Below are 19,410 nucleotides of genomic sequence, written 5' to 3' on the forward strand. Positions count from 1 at the left end.
ACAAACCCAAATATTTAGATTTAATAAGATCTACATTGCTTAGTTACGTAATTTGAAAATATCACCTATAGGTTTATATTAGTCAAATTAGTCTACTCTACACACTGTAACACAAACTTCCATTCTAAGATTTTCACACTGTTAGCAAACTCGGTGGATCCTGAATGTCAATTCAATATTCACCCTCTACCGCCACCTTCCGGACAGACTTTATGACAGAAGACATCAAATAGAAAACCAACAGACAATATTTTAAAAGATAAAAAATACTTGATTAGTTGTTTTAAGCATAAATATACGGACTGTTCCTTGACGCTTTATGTTTCACTTGTTTTTCACATTCTGTAAACAACCTGAAACATTTTGAGCTATTTTTACATAGCGAAAACCGGTCCATCCACATTAAACAGAAAGAGATCAGGGCTAATTTTATACATTTACTTAAAAGCATCCAAGCGTCCGTACTGATGATAAAACTGGATATTTTCTGAGAATACCACTGACAGAAGAAAACAGTTACGCACATTATCGCTTTGTTAACGCAACCATGTCTATCTAATATGAACTACTCATCCAATTAATCAAGAAATAATGGTAAATCTTGTTTAACTGGAACGTTTCATACTATTTAAAAATCAGAACTTCTGCCAAATCTTAGGTTTATAAATGGAACTCATATATCTATGGTTTTGGAATTATAGGCATTCCAAGAAGCCACTGACCATGACATTAGGGATAGATTGACCAGAGCTGAAAAGGTGAAGCTGGAAAATGAAATGAAAGAATTGGAAAAAGTAAGTTTGCTAATAGTAATAACTGAATAAAGTTCAATTTTATTTCGTGAAAATGAACTATTCTCAGATAAAACTAATGAACAAGCGACAAAGAGAAAGATTTCATGTCCTCCAGGAACAACTGAGGAGGAAGAATCAACATGAGGAAGAAATAAGAAGAGAAACCATGAATCAGAAGCTTTCCATTGCTAAGCAAAACCATCATAAAAAGGTTGGTTTAAAATGAAACTGTTTTTCACTGATTTTTGCCAAAAGGAAGATTGAATTGTAATTTAGTATGCAGCAGAGCCTACAAAAATGTTTGATTTACCTTTTCTTAATAGGTGATGGAAAGAGAAAATACGGTGAAGATGCATGGGAAAGAAATGATGCAAAAGATCCAACAAACCAGAGAGAATCAAAGGAAACTTGACAAAGAAATGGAGGAACATCTGAATGATATTGCCCAACATAAAGTATGAAATAAATCTAGTTTTGTCTTTTTTATTTCAAAATGACAAAGAAATAAAGGAACATCTAAAATCTAAATGATATAGCCCAACATAGCATAGAATATAAACTTTTTTTTCACAAATGTGTCAAATGTGATATTCTTTACAGAAACAACTATTATTGCGAGCTACGAATACAGCGTTAAAAAACACGATGAACAAATCTGTTCGAGCGCAAGCGATGCGGGAGGAATCTGAGAAAGGATGGAGGAGGAAACACACGGAGGTCCAGGAGCGTGATCAACAAGTGATACAGAGAACTAAGGTGGATGTGTCGTGGTCTTATCAATAAACATAGTTGTAACTTGTATCTTGTATGCTTAGTGATTTTAGCAAGTGTAGTTGTATCTGTTTTTGGGCGAGACAATTAGCGGCAATTGCTCCAACCCAGTGATCACTAATTGCTTCTCCAAATTATCAGCCACATAAAAAAAAACATAACAATCCCCCACAAAGTAACATACTTGGTAACTTCTAAGCTGGCACTCGGTGTATAAAACATAACATCCGTATTTAACGACTGTCATCTTCTGGCTATGCGAGGATAAGTTACATTACATTTACAATATTTTATTTGATTTGCAGGAGGATTTGGAAGCAAAGGAAAACCGAGTGAAAACTCATCTTCAGCTGAAGGAAGCTGCTTTTGAATTTTCTCGTTTTCAAGCTAAGATCAATGAAGCAGAAAGAGAAATTGTGAAGCGAAAATCTTCCAACTTTTCCCAGATGGCCCAACAAGCACAACTGACTGCGAACATTGGGAAAGGTCCAAGATCTTCATTTGTTAATTACTCTACTGTAAAGCTAGGTTAATTCTAACTAGGCTTAATTAGAATTTCAAACATAATAGTGGTGAAAATTGGTAAAGATTTAATAGTACTAGTCTACTATTTTCCATAAATATTGAGGGTCCAACGAATTCCGTTGCAGTATTAGGACGTATGTTATAATTGCACCATTCTTCACTGTATAAGAATTTATATTTTATATATATATTCGTTTTTGTACTTGTACTGTATAATCCATTGCAATGTTTGCTTTTTAGTTTTAGTAAACTGACATACTGTGGTATTCCTGTGTTATTTTGCTAAAACAAACAGTTTTGCAGCCACTAAAACAGCAGTATAACACTTTCTATCTAGAAAATCATACCCATTCATACTAATAATAATTTATTTATTTGACCAAAACAATAGCTCAGCTTGAAACTTCCATGTCTGATATAATTTGAAAAAGAAAAAGTTCCACCTGTTGTTCAAATTCTTCGCAGGAAATTGTGAGGATGTTGTGGTTTCAAAGGAATCCACGTATCACCTTCCCCAACACAGTAACCCTTAGGGTACCTGCTGTCCCAATTATCTCGTTCTGTTTCATAAAGCAATTGGGTCCACTGCTGTGACCAAAGCTCCTCAATCGGACAGTAGATATACCGAGTGCATCGGAAGGAATCATTCATAGCATTTCTCATCACACGCTTTAGCTGACTGTTGTCAATGTCCCACAAGTTAGTTGGACTTAACATATTCGGCAAAGCATCCAGTTCTTCAATAACCTAAATTTGAAAATAAATTATATATATATATATATATAATTTATTATATTTACTAAATTTTTATTAAACCAACATAATGTATTTAAAAAGTTGCCCAACCAAGATACTGATTATGAAAACCCCAATACAGTGTTGAGCAAAAGTTAAACTAATATTATTTAAAACAATATAAAATGGCCAACAAAAACAAACATATCTACCTTTGCCATAGGTGGCTGAAAATCTTACAGTTACAAGAAAAACAAGCCAGCTCTAAATTTTCCACACTTGAAGTGAATTTATTAGAAAATAATACGTTAGAGTAAAATTAATTTCACAATTTTATATGTTTTGCTTATGTAACCCCTGCATTTAAAACGTTAGGCCTCTAAAGGTTTACCTCAATAACTGGTCGTGGATTATTCCAATCCAATTCCACCACGTTAACTCCTCTTTCCTCAGCTTCAGGTATATACGATGTTCGGTAAGCATCTTCAACCCTTTTATAGAAATCCAATGGTAGTTTCTTCTCTGCCTCGTTATTACCAGCTTGCACGTTCTCATAGCATTGCTCAGGCGAAGCATCCAAGTAAAAAACAACCTGGAAAATAAAAGGGCATAAAAATGTAACTTTTTTTACCATATTTAATATGTTCAATACAAATTTTTAAAGGATGGGTATGCAAATTATTTTTTTTTGTCATATTTTTGTCAGTTATAAATCAATGATAATTAGTTTAATTATTACATGGAACTTTACAAAAAGAGAATACACACTTGTGGTGGAATTAAGTCTTCATCCAAGTAGTCCCTGTGCAGGAGGTAGAAATCCCAGAATCGTTTATCGATCCAACCCATCTGTTTCATTGCACGAGCGAAGACATCATCGCTGTAGAATTGACGAACCATGGTAACGCCTCGTCCATACCAGAGTAGGTAAGCGAGTGCATCACAATACTGCAAGGTGCGCATGACAAGCTTGTTGCTCTGGTATCTGCATGTGTGCACGTAATCAGCAGGCTCTTGGCAGAAATGATCGTTGCAAAGGTTTCTAGACATCTGTAGCACCGATTTTGGGTTGGTGTACCATTCCATCATCTTTGGAGCTGTAACTTGCTTTGAGGAATCTCTTTCCACATCGTAATTTATTGATACATTGCCATAGAACTTTAGATCTAACTTTTGGGCAAACTCCTCGGCAAATGCAGTCTTCCCGACACCGATGTTGCCTTCTGTCACAAAGATCTTGCACCACTTATCGTAATCTAGATGGTGGCGAGGGTCACGATAGACCTTGAACTTCACTCGTTGATAGGCATCGCCTAGAGTATCAAGTAATGTGGCATACCCTGCATGGCTTTGCAGAGCAATGCTACCAATTTTGTTCACCTCCTTTAGACCAGCGTTTGTCACGACTTTACTGCACCTTTGTAATAGGTTTGATGCCCTGCTCTGCAGCATTGTGCAATGGGTTTTTAATGAACACAGATATAAAAAATAAAGTGGCCTAACACATTTATTTAGATAAATATTTTCTGCAAAGCTCCTAAAAAAAAGGTTTTAATTCACTCTTTATTGATCGAGATTTTGTATAATATGTGTTCAAGTTCTATAATGTACACAAAACAGATCATACAGTTTTCACAACTGGTGTATGTTATGTAGTATACTGTGTTCTGTGTACGAGTGTACCTATTGACGTGTTCACAAACCCAAATATTTAGATTTAATAAGATCTACATTGCTTAGTTACGTAATTTGAAAATATCACCTATAGGTTTATATTAGTCAAATTAGTCTACTCTACACACTGTAACACAAACTTCCATTCTAAGATTTTCACACTGTTAGCAAACTCGGTGGATCCTGAATGTCAATTCAATATTCACCCTCTACCGCCACCTTCCGGACAGACTTTATGACAGAAGACATCAAATAGAAAACCAACAGACAATATTTTAAAAGATAAAAAATACTTGATTAGTTGTTTTAAGCATAAATATACGGACTGTTGCTTGACGCTTTATGTTTCACTTGTTTTTCACATTCTGTAAACAACCTGAAACATTTTGAGCTATTTTTACATAGCGAAAACCGGTCCATCCACATTAAACAGAAAGAGATCAGGGCTAATTTTATACATTTACTTAAAAGCATCCAAGCGTCCGTACTGATGATAAAACTGGATATTTTCTGAGAATACCACTGACAGAAGAAAACAGTTACGCACATTATCGCTTTGTTAACGCAACCATGTCTATCTAAAATGAACTACTCATCCAATTAATCATCTAGCTTACGGAGACATCCCGACGCTTTCAATGCCGATGGAGATGCAGATAAATCTAAAAACGGAGAAGCGAATAACCAGGACGAATTGTCTTTGACGTAATTCTTGCATAATTCAATATTATTGATGTAAAATTGACGGTTCTGTACCTCGTCATATAAGTTTATATTTAGGAACAAAGCGTTGGAGAAACAAACCTTACCGTAATACCATTACACTGCGTGAGTACGTAACCGGTGTCGTAATATTTCTACGTCAACGCAATGGTTTTTTTCTTAACGTTAAGGTCGCATCTCGATGAAAAAAAAGATCGAAATCTCTCACTTTGCCTAATTAGCCCGGGCCCGCGCACTCTTTTTCTTTGCGGTCGCGTGTTATCAATTTCAAGCGACCAAAGATCTTGAGGCTGCTTATCGTATCAACCATATTTTTTTGGCTTGGCGAGAACCTGTGATTAGTAAGTGCGGCATTAACCCAGTAGGATATATAAGCGCACGGACGGAGCGATCGAGCTATCAGACCATTCTCGAGGCAGCAAAGCAAAGACGCCTGAGAGCGATTGAAAAATCTCATCAGCGAAGTAAACGAGTTCTTCCACGAATTGATGACGATGATGCAATTAGCAAACTTATTCCCGAAGATGCAGGAAGACCAATCAGCGATGTGCGTGGTGTGTAGCAGAAGTGGAAACATGAACAGCATTGCCGTTCTGCGAATGTTTTTGTGTGTATCAGTCGCAGCTACGTTTGTAGAAGCTTCTACAAGTATAAATCCAAAATCGTTTATTCACGAACTTTCCAAGCGTACCACCAGCGCGAACGGAATAAATATCCGACTTCGGCGATCGTTACAGCCGGACACCGTCGACTTCTCGTTTCAAAGTTTTTCCTCTGAAACCTTGCTAGAACGCGTGGCAAGATCAAGCTCACGATTCAGCGCCAGCTTCAGGAAATCGGCGATACCACACAGAGGCACAACATGCAACACCTGCTTGTTGACAAGACGGAACCATAGACATCGGCTTCCAAGAAGAAGGGGCTGCCATAACAAAACTTACACCCGTATTCAAAAATGCGAAGGATACTGCGAGTCATACGAAGTAAGTTGAATTTAAACACTTGTATCCTAATTCACTAAAGTATTAAACTTAAACAGTTTTCTAACCTGCTTCTCTTTTCACAGATTCCTAAAGTCAACGATAGGATTGAAAGAATACACTCAGTTTGTACTGCGCAGACGACGCGAACAGTGAGAGTTGTCAATCCGTATTGCGAACCCGGAGTAAACCCTTTTTTTTACATCACCGTCCCCACATCTTGTAACTGTAGAAATTGCGATCCGACCAGGGCGATATGCTTGTAATCTGGACGTTTACCCGTCCAAGAAGTTTCCTGGTAAACTATAGATGCGTCAGACTCTAAGACGATTAATAATCCAGTGACGTAGAATAACTATGCAAACGCTGCCTGAAAAGGCGCAGAGAGGCCAATATAAGATGCTCCGATGAAAGGTTTGTTTGGGATGAAACAGTTTCGAAAAACAATCTCCTGGTTCGACCTTATCATCAATCAAGGTTCCCGCTTACGTCTTCGTCTTAATCCTTTGAAACCCGATTTTTCCGAATCTTTTCCGTTTGTTATTTGCACATCTCTTCATTTGACTTTTGCTGTGAACTCGTATTTATTACAACAAAAATCGCAGAAACATTACGTGTGTTGAAAGATTTTCTTGGTATTTACTTAGTACTACATAAAAGAGTATTTGTAAACCATGCTTGTTCGCCTGTCGACTATAACAAAGACAGACGTTGTAAAGTAAAAAGCGAAAAAAGTATCCACAGACTTATAGCAATTTGATTAACAGGAAGAGTTAAATTAAAGAGTTTAAGTTTAAATTAAAGACTTTCAATTTTGGACCAGAATTCTTACTAGATCTGAATATCGGCAAGGAGTTGTCAAAATTTCAAATTCCGCGGTTTTACTAGTTTACCGTGAACGTATACCGACGGCTCGAATTCGACACTTAAATCTGTTGTCACTATACACTAAAAGAATTGCGGCAAACAACGCAGGCGTGGCAAAGCCGCAAACAAAGGTTGGAACTGCCACAATTGGCGTCAGTGCATCCTAGAAAGGCATTTTATTTGCTTTTGATAAGGCGGCAATATTTCTCATTAAAAATGGCGATAACATTTAAAGGAAGGGATTTAAATCGTGGGAAGGCGGCTAAACATATAAATATTCATGACCCCCTTCGCTAATATTCTATGTTTTTAAATTTAATTGCTGTCCGTGGAATCTGTAACTTGTAGGTATTCTATTCATTTATTAAAACCAAAGAAGTGTCTGCTTGAAACATTTTATTGAAATTTCATTTGGCTGTCACAACACCCGTATATTGCAAAGCGGAAAGCAGTTTTTATTAAAAGACGACCTAATGTTTTTTGAACGCAGGAAAAAGCAAGTATATAAACACAAATGAATTTGTGGACACCACAGCGGAGATACAAGGAACAGGACATGTGTTGCATTGGTCCTGTTAAGCGTGCGCAGCAGGCGAGTTGCAAGCTTGTACAAATGACTCGAAAGCTAGGGTGCTGATATGGTGCTGATAGATTCAAAACAGCGCCAACAGTCGCATCGAGTTGCCGATCTTATTGTTTTGATGACCACTCTTCCGCTACAAAAAAGTGGAATCTTATCTGAAATATAAGGAGATTTTACAAAATCATCTCATAAAAGAAAACTATCTCATGCCTAATACTTAAAAAAGCATTAGATTTAAAAATATCACCTGAAAATAAAAACATATAAAAGAACTGTCCCATAAAACAAAAATAACAGCAAATATCTTGTAATATTGGCCATACTAAAAACCTCATCAATTTCTGTATAGGTTTACGCTAACAATGATTGACAGGTTAATTTCCATATTATGCCAGGGTCGCATTTACAAATCAAATATAACCGAGCGGCATTCCATTTACAAGCCGTATAAACTGGTGCTACCAGGATGCAGCTTGTTGCTGTAAACGTATAATTATATTTAAAATTTCTAGGTCAATTGACGTGCGTCATTCTAGAGTTTATACGCAATATACGAAACCTATATTGCGCAGACCTTAAGCTTGTGATAGGATCACAAGTCGGTTAAAACGGAACCGTTCCGGGAATCCAACCTTGGTATTTTTAATGAACGTGTGCACATACAATGTATGACCAAACATCATCAATATTGTTAATATATCTTCTCGCAGAAGGGCAACTCATAGCTTTAACACTGGTGTCCTACATCGCGCACGCTGTGGCGGCATCAAGCTGCTTGGTTGTATACCATCTAATAAACCCCAACGTACTTTGAGCTCTTAGGAAACCCAATGAGCTGCTTAGTGGTTGTAATATTAACAAACAGTGCATTATTATGGAAGACATTTATGTGGGGATTAATGTCAACGGCCTGGGATATATTTCTCCAGTGGGAATTGAAGTGAGACAGATATTGAATATACAATTTTCACTAAAAAGGCGCAAACCATTAAAATTATAGTGCCGTACTATCTGTATGGGGTAAGACAGATATACGGTCAGCAGTTGATATTTTATATTTTCTGATCGTTTTTTAACAGTTACTACCAAAGCGAGAGTCGTAAGGATAAGGTTATATACTTTTGTAAAAAATATTTTTTTACTATCAATCGAGACGGTTAAAATGAAGAAAATATGGCCCATTTTACCCCAACCTACACTACACAATGTTATTACTAGTTAAAATTTGTATTATAAGCGAATTTATTTGGTGCAAAATATGCTGCAAGAATCAGTAGAAATATTTCTCCCCGACAGAGTTTTGCTTTCAAAGATGTTTTTAATCGCATTGGATTTCAGATATTTCTTTTGGTTTGATTAGAATTACCGTGTTTTGTAAAAGCCGGATTTCTGCGTTTAATTTGGTAATGAAACAGCCGTGAGCTCATTAATCATCTTCTATCTGTTGGAATCGTAGACTCGGTGACTGGTGCCCGCGTCGAATTATACGAGTAATCCATGATCGAGCTATTGCGTCGCACATGTGCTTTGATTATAGAAACGATGACCAGCTTTGTTTCGTAGTTTGCGCTTTGCGTTGGAAAGCAGAAGATCCGACTCGCTTAATCTTACACTTGGTGCCTTGTTTAACGACAAGAGGAGGTGCGTTTCTTATCTATAAATTAATAACAGGTCATAAGATGCAGGCCCGCACTCACTCTTTTGTTCAGAGTAATTGTCATCTCGCCTTGTCCTTTGTCCAAACCAAGCCTAACCCTATTATTACCGCTGCCAAATCCCGCTTTTCCACAAAATGACGACGCGCAAACGGAATTTAATTAAACAAGGCCGCTGTCTTAAAAATAACATCGAACTAAGCTTCCCATTTCCAGAAACCGACCGCAGGTAAATACATAACTGCCGGATTAAAGCTTGGCGTTGGTTGGTAGAGATATTGAAGATTTTGCGCGCAACCAAAATACGATAATCGCTTCAGTTCTGTATGGCGACCGCTTCACTCTTGCTGATCAAGACATTCATTTTAAAGTCAACAAAGGCCCTTTAGTACCACACCCCCGGTTAATCCTGCTGCTCTATAATAAACATGCGGCTAACATAGGATTTAAATAACCTGCTTTCAAAGCGACTATACATAAACCCTACGTTAAATATAGAACTTGAATGCTAATCTAATTTAACGGTTTTCGAATGAGGTGTTATTTTGGGTGGGCCCTTTTTAGGCTTCTATACAGACAAGGTGAAACGAGTACAGTACCGTGGCGGCGAACGATGAGTGGTGTTTCTGTCATAATGGTTTATGCGCCAGCGATTACCACGGCTTCAGCAGGTTATGTAATCCACGTTGGTGAAACTTACATAACGTTTCGTCTCTGTTTAAATCGATGTATCTATAGCCGGGTCGTTCTAAAGTCATGCGGGTAGCCGAGTCAGCTTCTTTATGCCACAGCGCAATGCACTCAGGCTGACTTTAGGAGATTACTGTTTTGGGGTTCGGTTATCTGATGCTAAAAATAAATGTTTATAAGAGCTCGCCACGCGATGTTTGTTACGTCATAAACAGTCCTGCCGTTTGAAGGCGATCTGATCGCGAATCGGGCTCGCCGAAGTTGACACGTGAAACAAGGACCAATAAATTTTGCGGCTTGGCGGTACACTGATGACGCGGACACTCGTTATCTCATCATAACGTATAGACCATCAACTGAAAACAAACGCATAGTGCCAGCGGTCCACGGCGCGGTTGGACAAGGGTTATCACAGATCGTGGAATGCAAAGCGGTCTGACTTCGCCCAACGATCGGAGAAGAGCAAGATGGAACAAAATCACCGAATTTAACGAGGCATCGCGTGCTAGGACCGTACACACAGCTGTTTCGAGCGAAAACAAAACGCATGGGGATTGTGGTAAAACTGCGCGTGGATTGCCAACTCGTTCTAGGTGTGTATTGCCGTGCCATGGAACGGGCAATGTCTTTGTTTGTATACATATTATAGCAGTTGTTTAGAAGGGTTAGGGCCGACTGTGTGATTGACAGCATGGTCGAAAGTGAACTGACAAAATCTTAAGTTTTAATTCAACGCAATTTATTTACACGTCTCGGTTGGACAACAAATCAATCGAAATCAGGATCTCCGAGTGTGGGTGGCGGTTTGTATCCCAAGTATGATATCTTAATACGATCTATGGTGACAGTCACAGTATACCTCCCAATATGCATGACGGTCAAAAACCAATACGTTATCTGTTGCTGTTTTAAACAATCGGGAGCATCTTACGTGATTTAGCGGAATTTTAAGTAGAAAACGAAGCTCCATTTTGGACCGACGACCCGGACACCCATGCATACGTTTAATTAAGATGTCCTTTAATCGGATCATCATCTTTGATAGCCGTGAATTTGAAAGAACAAAAGAATTGAGTCATCTCTAATTCCGGGGCTATAGGAACCACATATCGCAGTGCCCTCTTCCGTCCCTAAACCAGCGGTCGCGCTGGCGGCCCTGCAGGTATTCCTGACTGTTTGTTTGGGATTGTGACCCAAGTTGTCGTTAGTTGCAACACTTCTAGATCGGCGTGGTGGATTTCGACGAAAGCATGACGTAGTTAACGGCCAGTGTAGCCATAGCGGTCTGTAGAAACATCATCCAGCGTTCCGCAACGCACAACTATTTATCGACCAAAACTCGCCGGTAAATAGACCTTCGCACGCTCGAAAACACAAACAATATAGCTCGGTAAAGTGTTACCAGCATTCTATGCTCAATTTGACTTAATTTATTACAGTTTAATCTGGCGATGGGGACCGAGTAATAAAAATCGGATTTTGATGTAAACTTAAACGTAAACAGGACGTTTAAAACACACCTGTTCATTGCTTTACGTATAAGTCATGTATACAGCGCATTTAAAACTATAAAGTGTTTGGCGAATTAAAGGTTTTTTGTTAAACAGGTACCGTCCGCAACTATAACGAGTAATCCGATTTACCCCGAACTGTTTAAGCTTTTTTAAGTGGAGCCGGATCGCCCGAGTGAAAGGCCACTTTATGAGCGAAAAATGACGCTGCAAGTGCCGCCAAATCAAAAGCATTTAAGAAAACATACTGGATTTTTATGGCACTTATTAGTTCTCGAGTCATTTCTGGCAACACTGAAAATTTACGCAACTATTATAAATTTCCTACAATAATGTTTGGGAAGTTCCATACAGTGACATACAAATATTTGTTCCAAAGTGTTTCATATAAGAATAAAGGTCATGTTTACGTCAATGTTAGGACGTTATGTGGCGAGAGGACCAACATCACGTTTTGCTTCGTGATGTGGGAGAGTCGTGGCGACACGACTAAGCGATAAACAACGCTTCCTTTCATTCTTTTCTCCTCCCGGCTCGCATGCCTGAAGATGCATAAACCGACACTTTCTATTTTCGAAATCATTGCCTAATTAGTCGGGTTGTCGAAATTCCGGAATCGCGGTTTGAATAGCAACGAGGCCTAAACCTGGATTATCACTAGAGCCGTCTGCTTATCAGACTCCGGACTCTATTTACCGTTAATTAATAGCGCTTCATCAGGGACAACAAAACCTAAAGCGAAGCGCCGAGTTTTCTAATTAACCAGGACGTCAATCTGGCACGGGGTCCCAGATCCTGTTGACAATTTGTCAACGTTATACTTGCACGCTACAGTGCAAATGAATCATCGTTAAATTGCTTAAAATGATGCCACATCTTGCGATAAGAGTATACGACGTCGTCGTATCGAAGGCAAAGCAAACAGTTGAGCAGTGATACCGGTTCATGGACAGCCCGCTGTTAGTTGTTTGACACGACACGCCAATGATTCGATTCGTCACACTGGGTATCATCATCATGGCTAAGGTTTTGCGCCGTTTTTACAGCGGTTGAGTTTCGTAACCAGTTCGGCGTATTTCGGAAACTAACGACCGAACTTTCAATCCACTTTCCTTCTTAACGTGTGACTCATATTCTGTATTTTTGGTAAAATAAGGGAAACTGCACTTAAAATTCTCTGCGCGGTTTACCGTAAGGATTCCCTACATCTGATGAATTGTCGATTAGACTTCCGTTTGCATACAGCAAACCCCTGATGATATCAGTTATACGATGACACAGCCACCTCAGCGGTATCGTGGTAGGAGTCAAATGAATAGAATCTAAGCCAATCAGTGATAAAAACGACAACTCTAAGTGGATTGACAGGATTGGCCAATAAACGGCGCGTCCATTTTTGTCAGCGGACATTTTTGTGATTCAGTCTTGGATGCCGAGCAAAGCTAGTCATTTTCGATTGTGATTTCAGCTTCACAAATAACTGGAATCTTGTCTATTAGTAGTTGTATAGTCATAGGAAATACACGCAGGTTAGTTACACTGCTATAAAACAATTTGTTTTTCACGCGCCGAATTATTTTTTTAAAAAACTGGTTTTAACTTTTTTTGAATTTTCAGAAATACCTAAAAGTTCGGCTTTAAAATATACAACGTGTGTCCGATAATTATTAAGTATTTATTTATACGCGGGGGTGTTTAAATTTCCAGCAACTTGCTCGGCCTTCCGCAAAATTCAGACACCGTGCGAATGTACAGTTTAGGGATAGACGTTTCAACGATGGCGCGATTCGCCCACAGCAGACGTTACCCCAATATAGGCGGGGGAACTCCTAAAGTTCCATAATTATCGAGACTTTATGCATAATACATAAACCAGTACTTTTTTAAACGACACAATCAGATGGTCCAATGACAAATGTGCTGGGAGAATTTCGAATTGGGTCACGGAATGTATTTTGGAAAACTACGATATAAATCTGTTTAACTAGGGTAAAAACGCAGTAAAAATGCATTTATTCAAAGCGATTTTTTCTGCTTAAAACGGCAATCGGGTTTAAGTTATTTTAAGTCGCCACAATTCTTAACACTTTCAATGTTTATACACTTGTATGTCTTTAACCTTTGCGGCGGTGTAAACGTTTCTAATATCCTTGTAAAGACACAGATTTACATTCGTTCGTTAACGATCCAAAAATTTCTCACATCGCTATACAGATGCGTTATTGTTGATACGATTTGACGCCAGTCGTAGTTACTTACACATTTTCCAGACTAAATAAATAAAGGCTGGCTCACATAATATAAATATAACCAATAACCCCCCAGATTTTGCGGACATTTTTCATTACAGCAGGCGAAATCGTGCAAAGGGTGAGAAGCTGGGATTTCGAAATGAACTAATTTGACGATGTTTTTACAACTGAACTGTTTGTTGCCCGGTCGTTTAATTTATTATTCATATAGAATGGCGAGCGGCAAATTGGGGAAAGTTTATCATTTAGAAGGGTGACGTTATCAGTTTACGTGGCGTTTATTCGACGTCCACGATGCACGTTGAAATGTTAATGGCAAGAAGGCTATGCTCAAATCTTTGACAAGCGAGATGCTCTTTATTTTGTCAGTTAAAGATTATTGAAAAAATCCTTTTAAATGCTCGACTCGATCACCCGATAAAGGCAGATCAATACCACCTGGTATTTTAACATTTCTGCGGCTGTTCAATTTTTGATGTGATTCTGCTTCATTCTGCACATTAGAGAGCGCCCTCTTAGCCAGGATAAACAATATTCGACCTTTATCAAGATGCACGGCAAGATTTAGAGGGCCCTCCCGTGCCTCATGCGTCAGTCCAGTAGAAATGCGCCGATCTGGATTGTGATTAATGATCGGGACAGCATATCGCAATTGATGGTAAAGCTTGTTGGTAAATAACTCTGAGATTCAATGAATTTCTTGGCTAGTTTTTTTGCACTTGAGTCGCGTATCTGATGCTGGGGTATCTGCTCGCGTGACAGCAAGAAACGACAGTGGCGGGATCATTAACCACTTGCGGCGGGCCACCATTTATTTACTAAAGATCGGGGACGAGGACACCTGCAAGCTCTTACGCAAGCAACTTGATTCTAAACCCAACCGACCCTTATTAGGGCGGTAAATTAATTAAACTTCGCTTTTCGCGTGTGCTACATAAAATTCCGCGAAAGTTGCGCGTCACAACAGCGAAATCCCTCGAAAACAAAACATGACCTACTGGGTCGATGTTTCTCCCTAGAAGACCACAGGATCGACAGGTTGTTTGTGACGTCATAAACGCGTCATAGGCGTCAACTTTGACCGACAGAAAGCCCATTAACCAGATAATGAAATTCCGATCACACTAATCACGCGATTCAAAAAACAACAGCAGATCGTCGCCCAAGGCCCAGAAATCAGGACACCGTTTGTGTGATTACATAAGCTGCGATTTTTACGACGCATGCAAACAGGGTATTCTAATACACAGATGGTCGAGAAATTGTTTTGCAATTAAAGCCCTATTAGTGAACACACACGCTTTCCTGGAAAAACGAAAATTCACAGAAATTCCGCCCAACTGGATGACGGTGCTCTTTATTTACGTCACTATATCCCTTATCTCTAGTTCGCGGCGAATTCTTTGACGAAAACTGTTTTCAATTAACATTCTGTGAAATTTGACAACCAACTGCGAAGCTGTCAACGATTGCTCTTTTATGATATCAATCCTAAAATCCCATTTGCCCAATTCGTACGGGGCGCCAGGCGTAAAATCAGATTCACATCTGTTTACACGAGCCTATCTCGTGGTATGTACACGAGTTGTAAAATCGTCACGTTTTTCACACTATGGCTACGGTCGAATCGAACAAGTTACGACGGTCTTGTTTTTTTCGGGAATCGGATCCAAGCGCGTGCCCGGTAAGCGATTTTCTTCGCTTGTTCTGATTTAATACGTGTAACACACTTAAACGTGTGGACGTATTATATCAGGGTCATATCTTGACGTACATTAGGACTAATGAACGAGACACCAGGTACTTTTAAAGACCAAACTTGTTTCTGTTTAACATTCTTTTCTCATTATACAGTAATTAGATTAGGCATGGTAATGATACACTGTGTAAGGTACAGTGTGATACTCGATGTAGATAAATAATTAATATCCGAAAGCGTATATAGCGTACATAGGTTTGATAAATGTGGAACCGTGGGAATAGTAATTTGCGTATATGTGGTGCGTCTGGGACCCTATACATCTATATATCATAGATATCGTAAAAACGCAACGGGTCATTCGAGGTGAATATTTTGTACGTCAGGTGTGCTGTCCGTTAAAAGGCTATTTTTAAACACCGTAAAATTTTCGATTCGTCGCAACTATTATAATGTTCTGTTCTGACGTTTATGAATTTGGCCTTTTTTCAAAACGTAAAGCCGTCTATGTTAAAAACACCTGTGACGTTGTAGCATTGATACATAGGAAACCAATGCTTAATTACTGCAGGGTTTAATGGTATTTGTCGCATAGTTTTACGTCAAAGGGTCGCAATAATATGCGTCGTTGTCCACTGGGCGTATTTGTACCGACTATATGGTGGTGTATTGATAGTAAATTCGGGCTTAGCGCGAAGATGCACCTACGTCATAGCGGAATATGTGAACCTAATGAATATCCAAAATAGAGGAAGCAAAAAAACGAATGCAAGATGAGTAGATTAAAAGCGTTCACTTGAGTTTGGTCTTTCGTTCACATACGTCACGAAATGTTAGCGAAATTTCAAAATGGCCGTGCGGGGTTGTATAGTTTATAATTTATAACCATACATACTTTAGTCAACCAATCCGATACTGCAGTATTTGTGTTTGGTACGCGCTACGAACTTTAGATTTTTATGAAGATTAAATTGATTCCGATAAAATCAAGTCCGGAGCGATCTCCGATAACCTCCGGAGGAGCGGGGTCGCGTGCAAAGGATCTATATATGCAAAGCGACCTTTTATGCGACCTTTTTATTGTAAGTAGACAGAATTACAGTGTGGGAGGGGGGAGGGTGGTGCAAAATGCCTCCTGTCTCGATGATGCCCGACAGTCGGCGGCATGCGACATATCATGAGACGATAAATATTTACGCGGAGGTGTTCTCTCGTGACAGGCGACACTAACTAGAATACAAAGATCTGGCAATCGATCACGGAGGATTACAGCCGGTTATCGTTGCTGGCGAAAAACACTTTGTCTTGTTTGTACACACATAGATTAGCCACATATGACGTCACAAGCAGTAGACAACAATCCCGAAGACCGAGATTTAAAGATCTAGCATAGCGAGATAAGAACCAACTGTGGCCGCCCCTGGAATTCCTTGTTCTATCCTTAAGGGGCGAAATAAATTAATTCGAAGAAAAATATTTAGTAAAAACGTTGTGGTTGAAAGCGGTCTCTTTTGGGGGAATTTGTAAACTTCTATTGACGTCATACTTGCCTTTTTCTATTTTTTTTTAATTTAAAATTAACCATAAACGAACTGCAGCCGAGCTACTACCTTTTTTGTTTCCATTACCACATTAGAAATATATAGTACTAGACAGTACAGGACACCGTTAACACCTATATTCCATATTTCCTGATTGGTTTTCAGCAATTAACATAAACGCTCTTTAAGGATCGCGGGGCTACGGTATGACATTTCTGTACCACTTATGTTACTGGTAGTCCTTAACTTTTGCAGTTAACAGTAACGTTGTTTTAGAGTCCCAGGGCCACGGTGTACAATTCTTTACCATTTACCCCACAACACCATTTGCGCCACTGCAGTCCCATCAACTTACCACTCTAGATTCAAGGATAGTACAACACGATGCTTTGGACGTAATGTTTTTACCAGGATGTAAGATTTTGTTTGCCTCTGTAGAAGGAACGGTCCATGACTTACAGCAACCTCTGCAAGCCTGGATCGTTATAACAGCTTGTACGCAGTTGTCCTCTCGTATGTTTCTGGAGAAATCTGAAATATAACAATATAATATATTAGTAAAATGGGGTAAGATGGGAAAACTTAAGCACAACAAATGTTCTGATCGTGATTTAAACAATTAACCACGGTCAATGGGAGTCGTAAGGGTATATACGGTTTTATAAACCTAGAATGTTCTATTGGTTTACTACAAAATGGGACGAGAAAATAGAATGAAAGGTGTCCCAACTTCCTTCACCCTACTATATATAATATGAAATGAAATTATCGAATAAGTCTAATATTTAAACAGTTGACCGGTAAAAGTTATATTTTTTCTAAAACATATTTTTGAACAGCGGTTTTCGTTTTAAAATTCACATTTGACTGATTCCGAATGTACTTTAATGCCCGAGGGAATTTAAAGGTATTGTATTTAAATGGGTAGACCTAAAAGACAGTGCTTTGTGGTGTTCAGACATATTGCTCATTTGCATGTAAGTACAAAGCGCGACTGATATTTTTTATCCCGTCGCATAGTGATACACCGAACCTCAAAAACAAAGCACACACATTACCAAAACAACAGTTTATAGTCATAAATATGGTAACTATAAACTTACTGGCCAAGTGGCATCCGATTCGTGCTGCAGGACTTCTATGACCATGCATTGTTACCGAAGGCAGCATGCCCACACAGACGAACAATATCGGAACACACCACAGAAAAATCATTTTTGCCATTGTTTAATTAAGCTGTATTCACGTTCAACTTTATCCTGACAATTAATTAATCTATGGACAACACTGCTTTATTTCGGTTTCAACGTTCGGCTAAAGGAGGCCTTTTGTACGCGAGATATTTTCGGGTGCTGACTTTGATCTGTGCATAAACAAACAGTAATTAAGCCAAAGATATCTGGGTAACAATCACCTCAAACCGAGCATCCAATAATAAACTCCCTCGCCTTAATTAGACAGCACCCTGTCTGATAAGTTTAATTAGGCAACAAATGAGGTCACGTAGGTTAATGAATCGGCCATTTCATCGCGACAATAGGCCAGTGACTTAAACGAGTCACGAAATCGGATTTTGTTTCTTAAGGAACCTTTTCTTTGTTAAAGGAAACCTTGATCTAGCTGAGTTTGATGACCTAATATAGAAATTATGCCAACCACGACCTCGAACTCTAGGGTTGCGGACATTACCTTCTCATTACTATGCGGTTAAGCTACGAAAACCCCTTCTGTACTACCTGCACTATCATGCACACTGTACGTGTAATTCCTACTCGCTTCTAATTTCACGATTACAGCCGTTTAATGCGTAATAAGCCAAAGCGTGGCTGTGGGAAGCGAATTCTCGGAGGCGCGATCCGTACCGCGGCTAATCACTGCTCTAAGGCTCAAAAAATCGTGTTTGAGATAAACATCAAAACTCGGTGCTTTAGTGACGTCGTCCAAGCGCTGTCAAGCGTGACTACGCATCTCAGAGCTGGTCAGCAATCGTCGCAACGCCAAACACTTTTTTAAAAAACGATTTTTTCAAGAGTTATATTCGCACTAAGACCACAAGAATTACAGACATACCACACCGACCACTAAGTATATATCTATTGAAATGTCATCACGCTGCGTAAATGTCGCTTTGCTTGACGAGCCGAATACAAACTGCGGCCAATGAACTTACATAGCTTCAAATAGCGGCCCGTTCCGCGAAAATTAGACTGGACAGGCTTCGTTCGAGTGCTGAGCATGGCTTTCGAAACGTATATTTAAACCTTGGAGAAGACAAAGTAGTCATTGTAACAGAGACCACCGACAATGTGTATGCAAATCAATGTAGTGTTGCAGTTGTGTAACTTCATAATATTGCTGCGATAAGCGGCTTACCTTGGTAGCAATTATGAGCGGGGCGGTCGGTATTGTC

The 19,410-nt window shown here is 39.1% G+C and overlaps 4 protein-coding genes across 5 annotated transcripts in view; 2 read left to right on the forward strand and 2 right to left on the reverse strand.

Moving 5' to 3' along the window:
* Positions 1 to 4,587, reverse strand: part of LOC100183017 (NADH dehydrogenase [ubiquinone] 1 alpha subcomplex subunit 10, mitochondrial-like) — a 4,956-nt gene extending 369 nt beyond the window's left edge. The window contains exons 1-3 of one of the 2 annotated variants that reach the window (XM_026834007.1): positions 3,594 to 4,587; positions 3,217 to 3,417; positions 2,781 to 2,837 (exon numbers count right to left, since the gene is read on the reverse strand). In XM_026834007.1, the coding sequence (XP_026689808.1) occupies positions 2,781 to 2,837; positions 3,217 to 3,417; positions 3,594 to 4,277 (942 nt within the window). In that variant the 5' untranslated portion in view covers positions 4,278 to 4,587. Of the gene's footprint in view, positions 1 to 2,440; positions 2,838 to 3,216; positions 3,418 to 3,593 lie in introns of those variants that run through there. The other variant, XM_002125021.5, reaches the window with a different exon arrangement.
* On the forward strand, positions 507 to 2,356 carry LOC100180666 (trichohyalin-like). The gene is made up of 6 exons (XM_002124731.4): positions 507 to 594; positions 702 to 794; positions 862 to 1,005; positions 1,118 to 1,249; positions 1,395 to 1,550; positions 1,871 to 2,356. Exons 1-6 carry the CDS (start codon positions 592 to 594, stop codon positions 2,096 to 2,098), a joined length of 756 nt encoding a protein of 251 aa, XP_002124767.2. The 5' UTR covers positions 507 to 591; the 3' UTR covers positions 2,099 to 2,356.
* A 1,210-nt stretch (positions 4,588 to 5,797) lies between the features above and the next one.
* Positions 5,798 to 6,468, forward strand: gpb5 (putative glycoprotein hormone-beta5). The gene is made up of 2 exons (NM_001278950.1): positions 5,798 to 6,205; positions 6,289 to 6,468. Exons 1-2 carry the CDS (start codon positions 5,798 to 5,800, stop codon positions 6,466 to 6,468), a joined length of 588 nt encoding a protein of 195 aa, NP_001265879.1.
* Positions 6,469 to 7,448: 980 nt separating this feature from the next.
* Positions 7,449 to 18,376, reverse strand: LOC100178300 (thyrostimulin alpha-2 subunit-like). The gene is made up of 3 exons (XM_026834072.1): positions 18,104 to 18,376; positions 17,356 to 17,531; positions 7,449 to 7,807 (listed from the first exon to the last, which is right to left on the reverse strand). Exons 1-3 carry the CDS (start codon positions 18,222 to 18,224, stop codon positions 7,760 to 7,762), a joined length of 345 nt encoding a protein of 114 aa, XP_026689873.1. The 5' UTR covers positions 18,225 to 18,376; the 3' UTR covers positions 7,449 to 7,759.
* Positions 18,377 to 19,410: the final 1,034 nt, after the last annotated feature.

The sequence above is a fragment of the Ciona intestinalis genome, chromosome 4 (assembly GCF_000224145.3).
Source record: "Ciona intestinalis chromosome 4, KH, whole genome shotgun sequence".
NCBI classification, from domain to species: domain Eukaryota; kingdom Metazoa; phylum Chordata; class Ascidiacea; order Phlebobranchia; family Cionidae; genus Ciona; species Ciona intestinalis.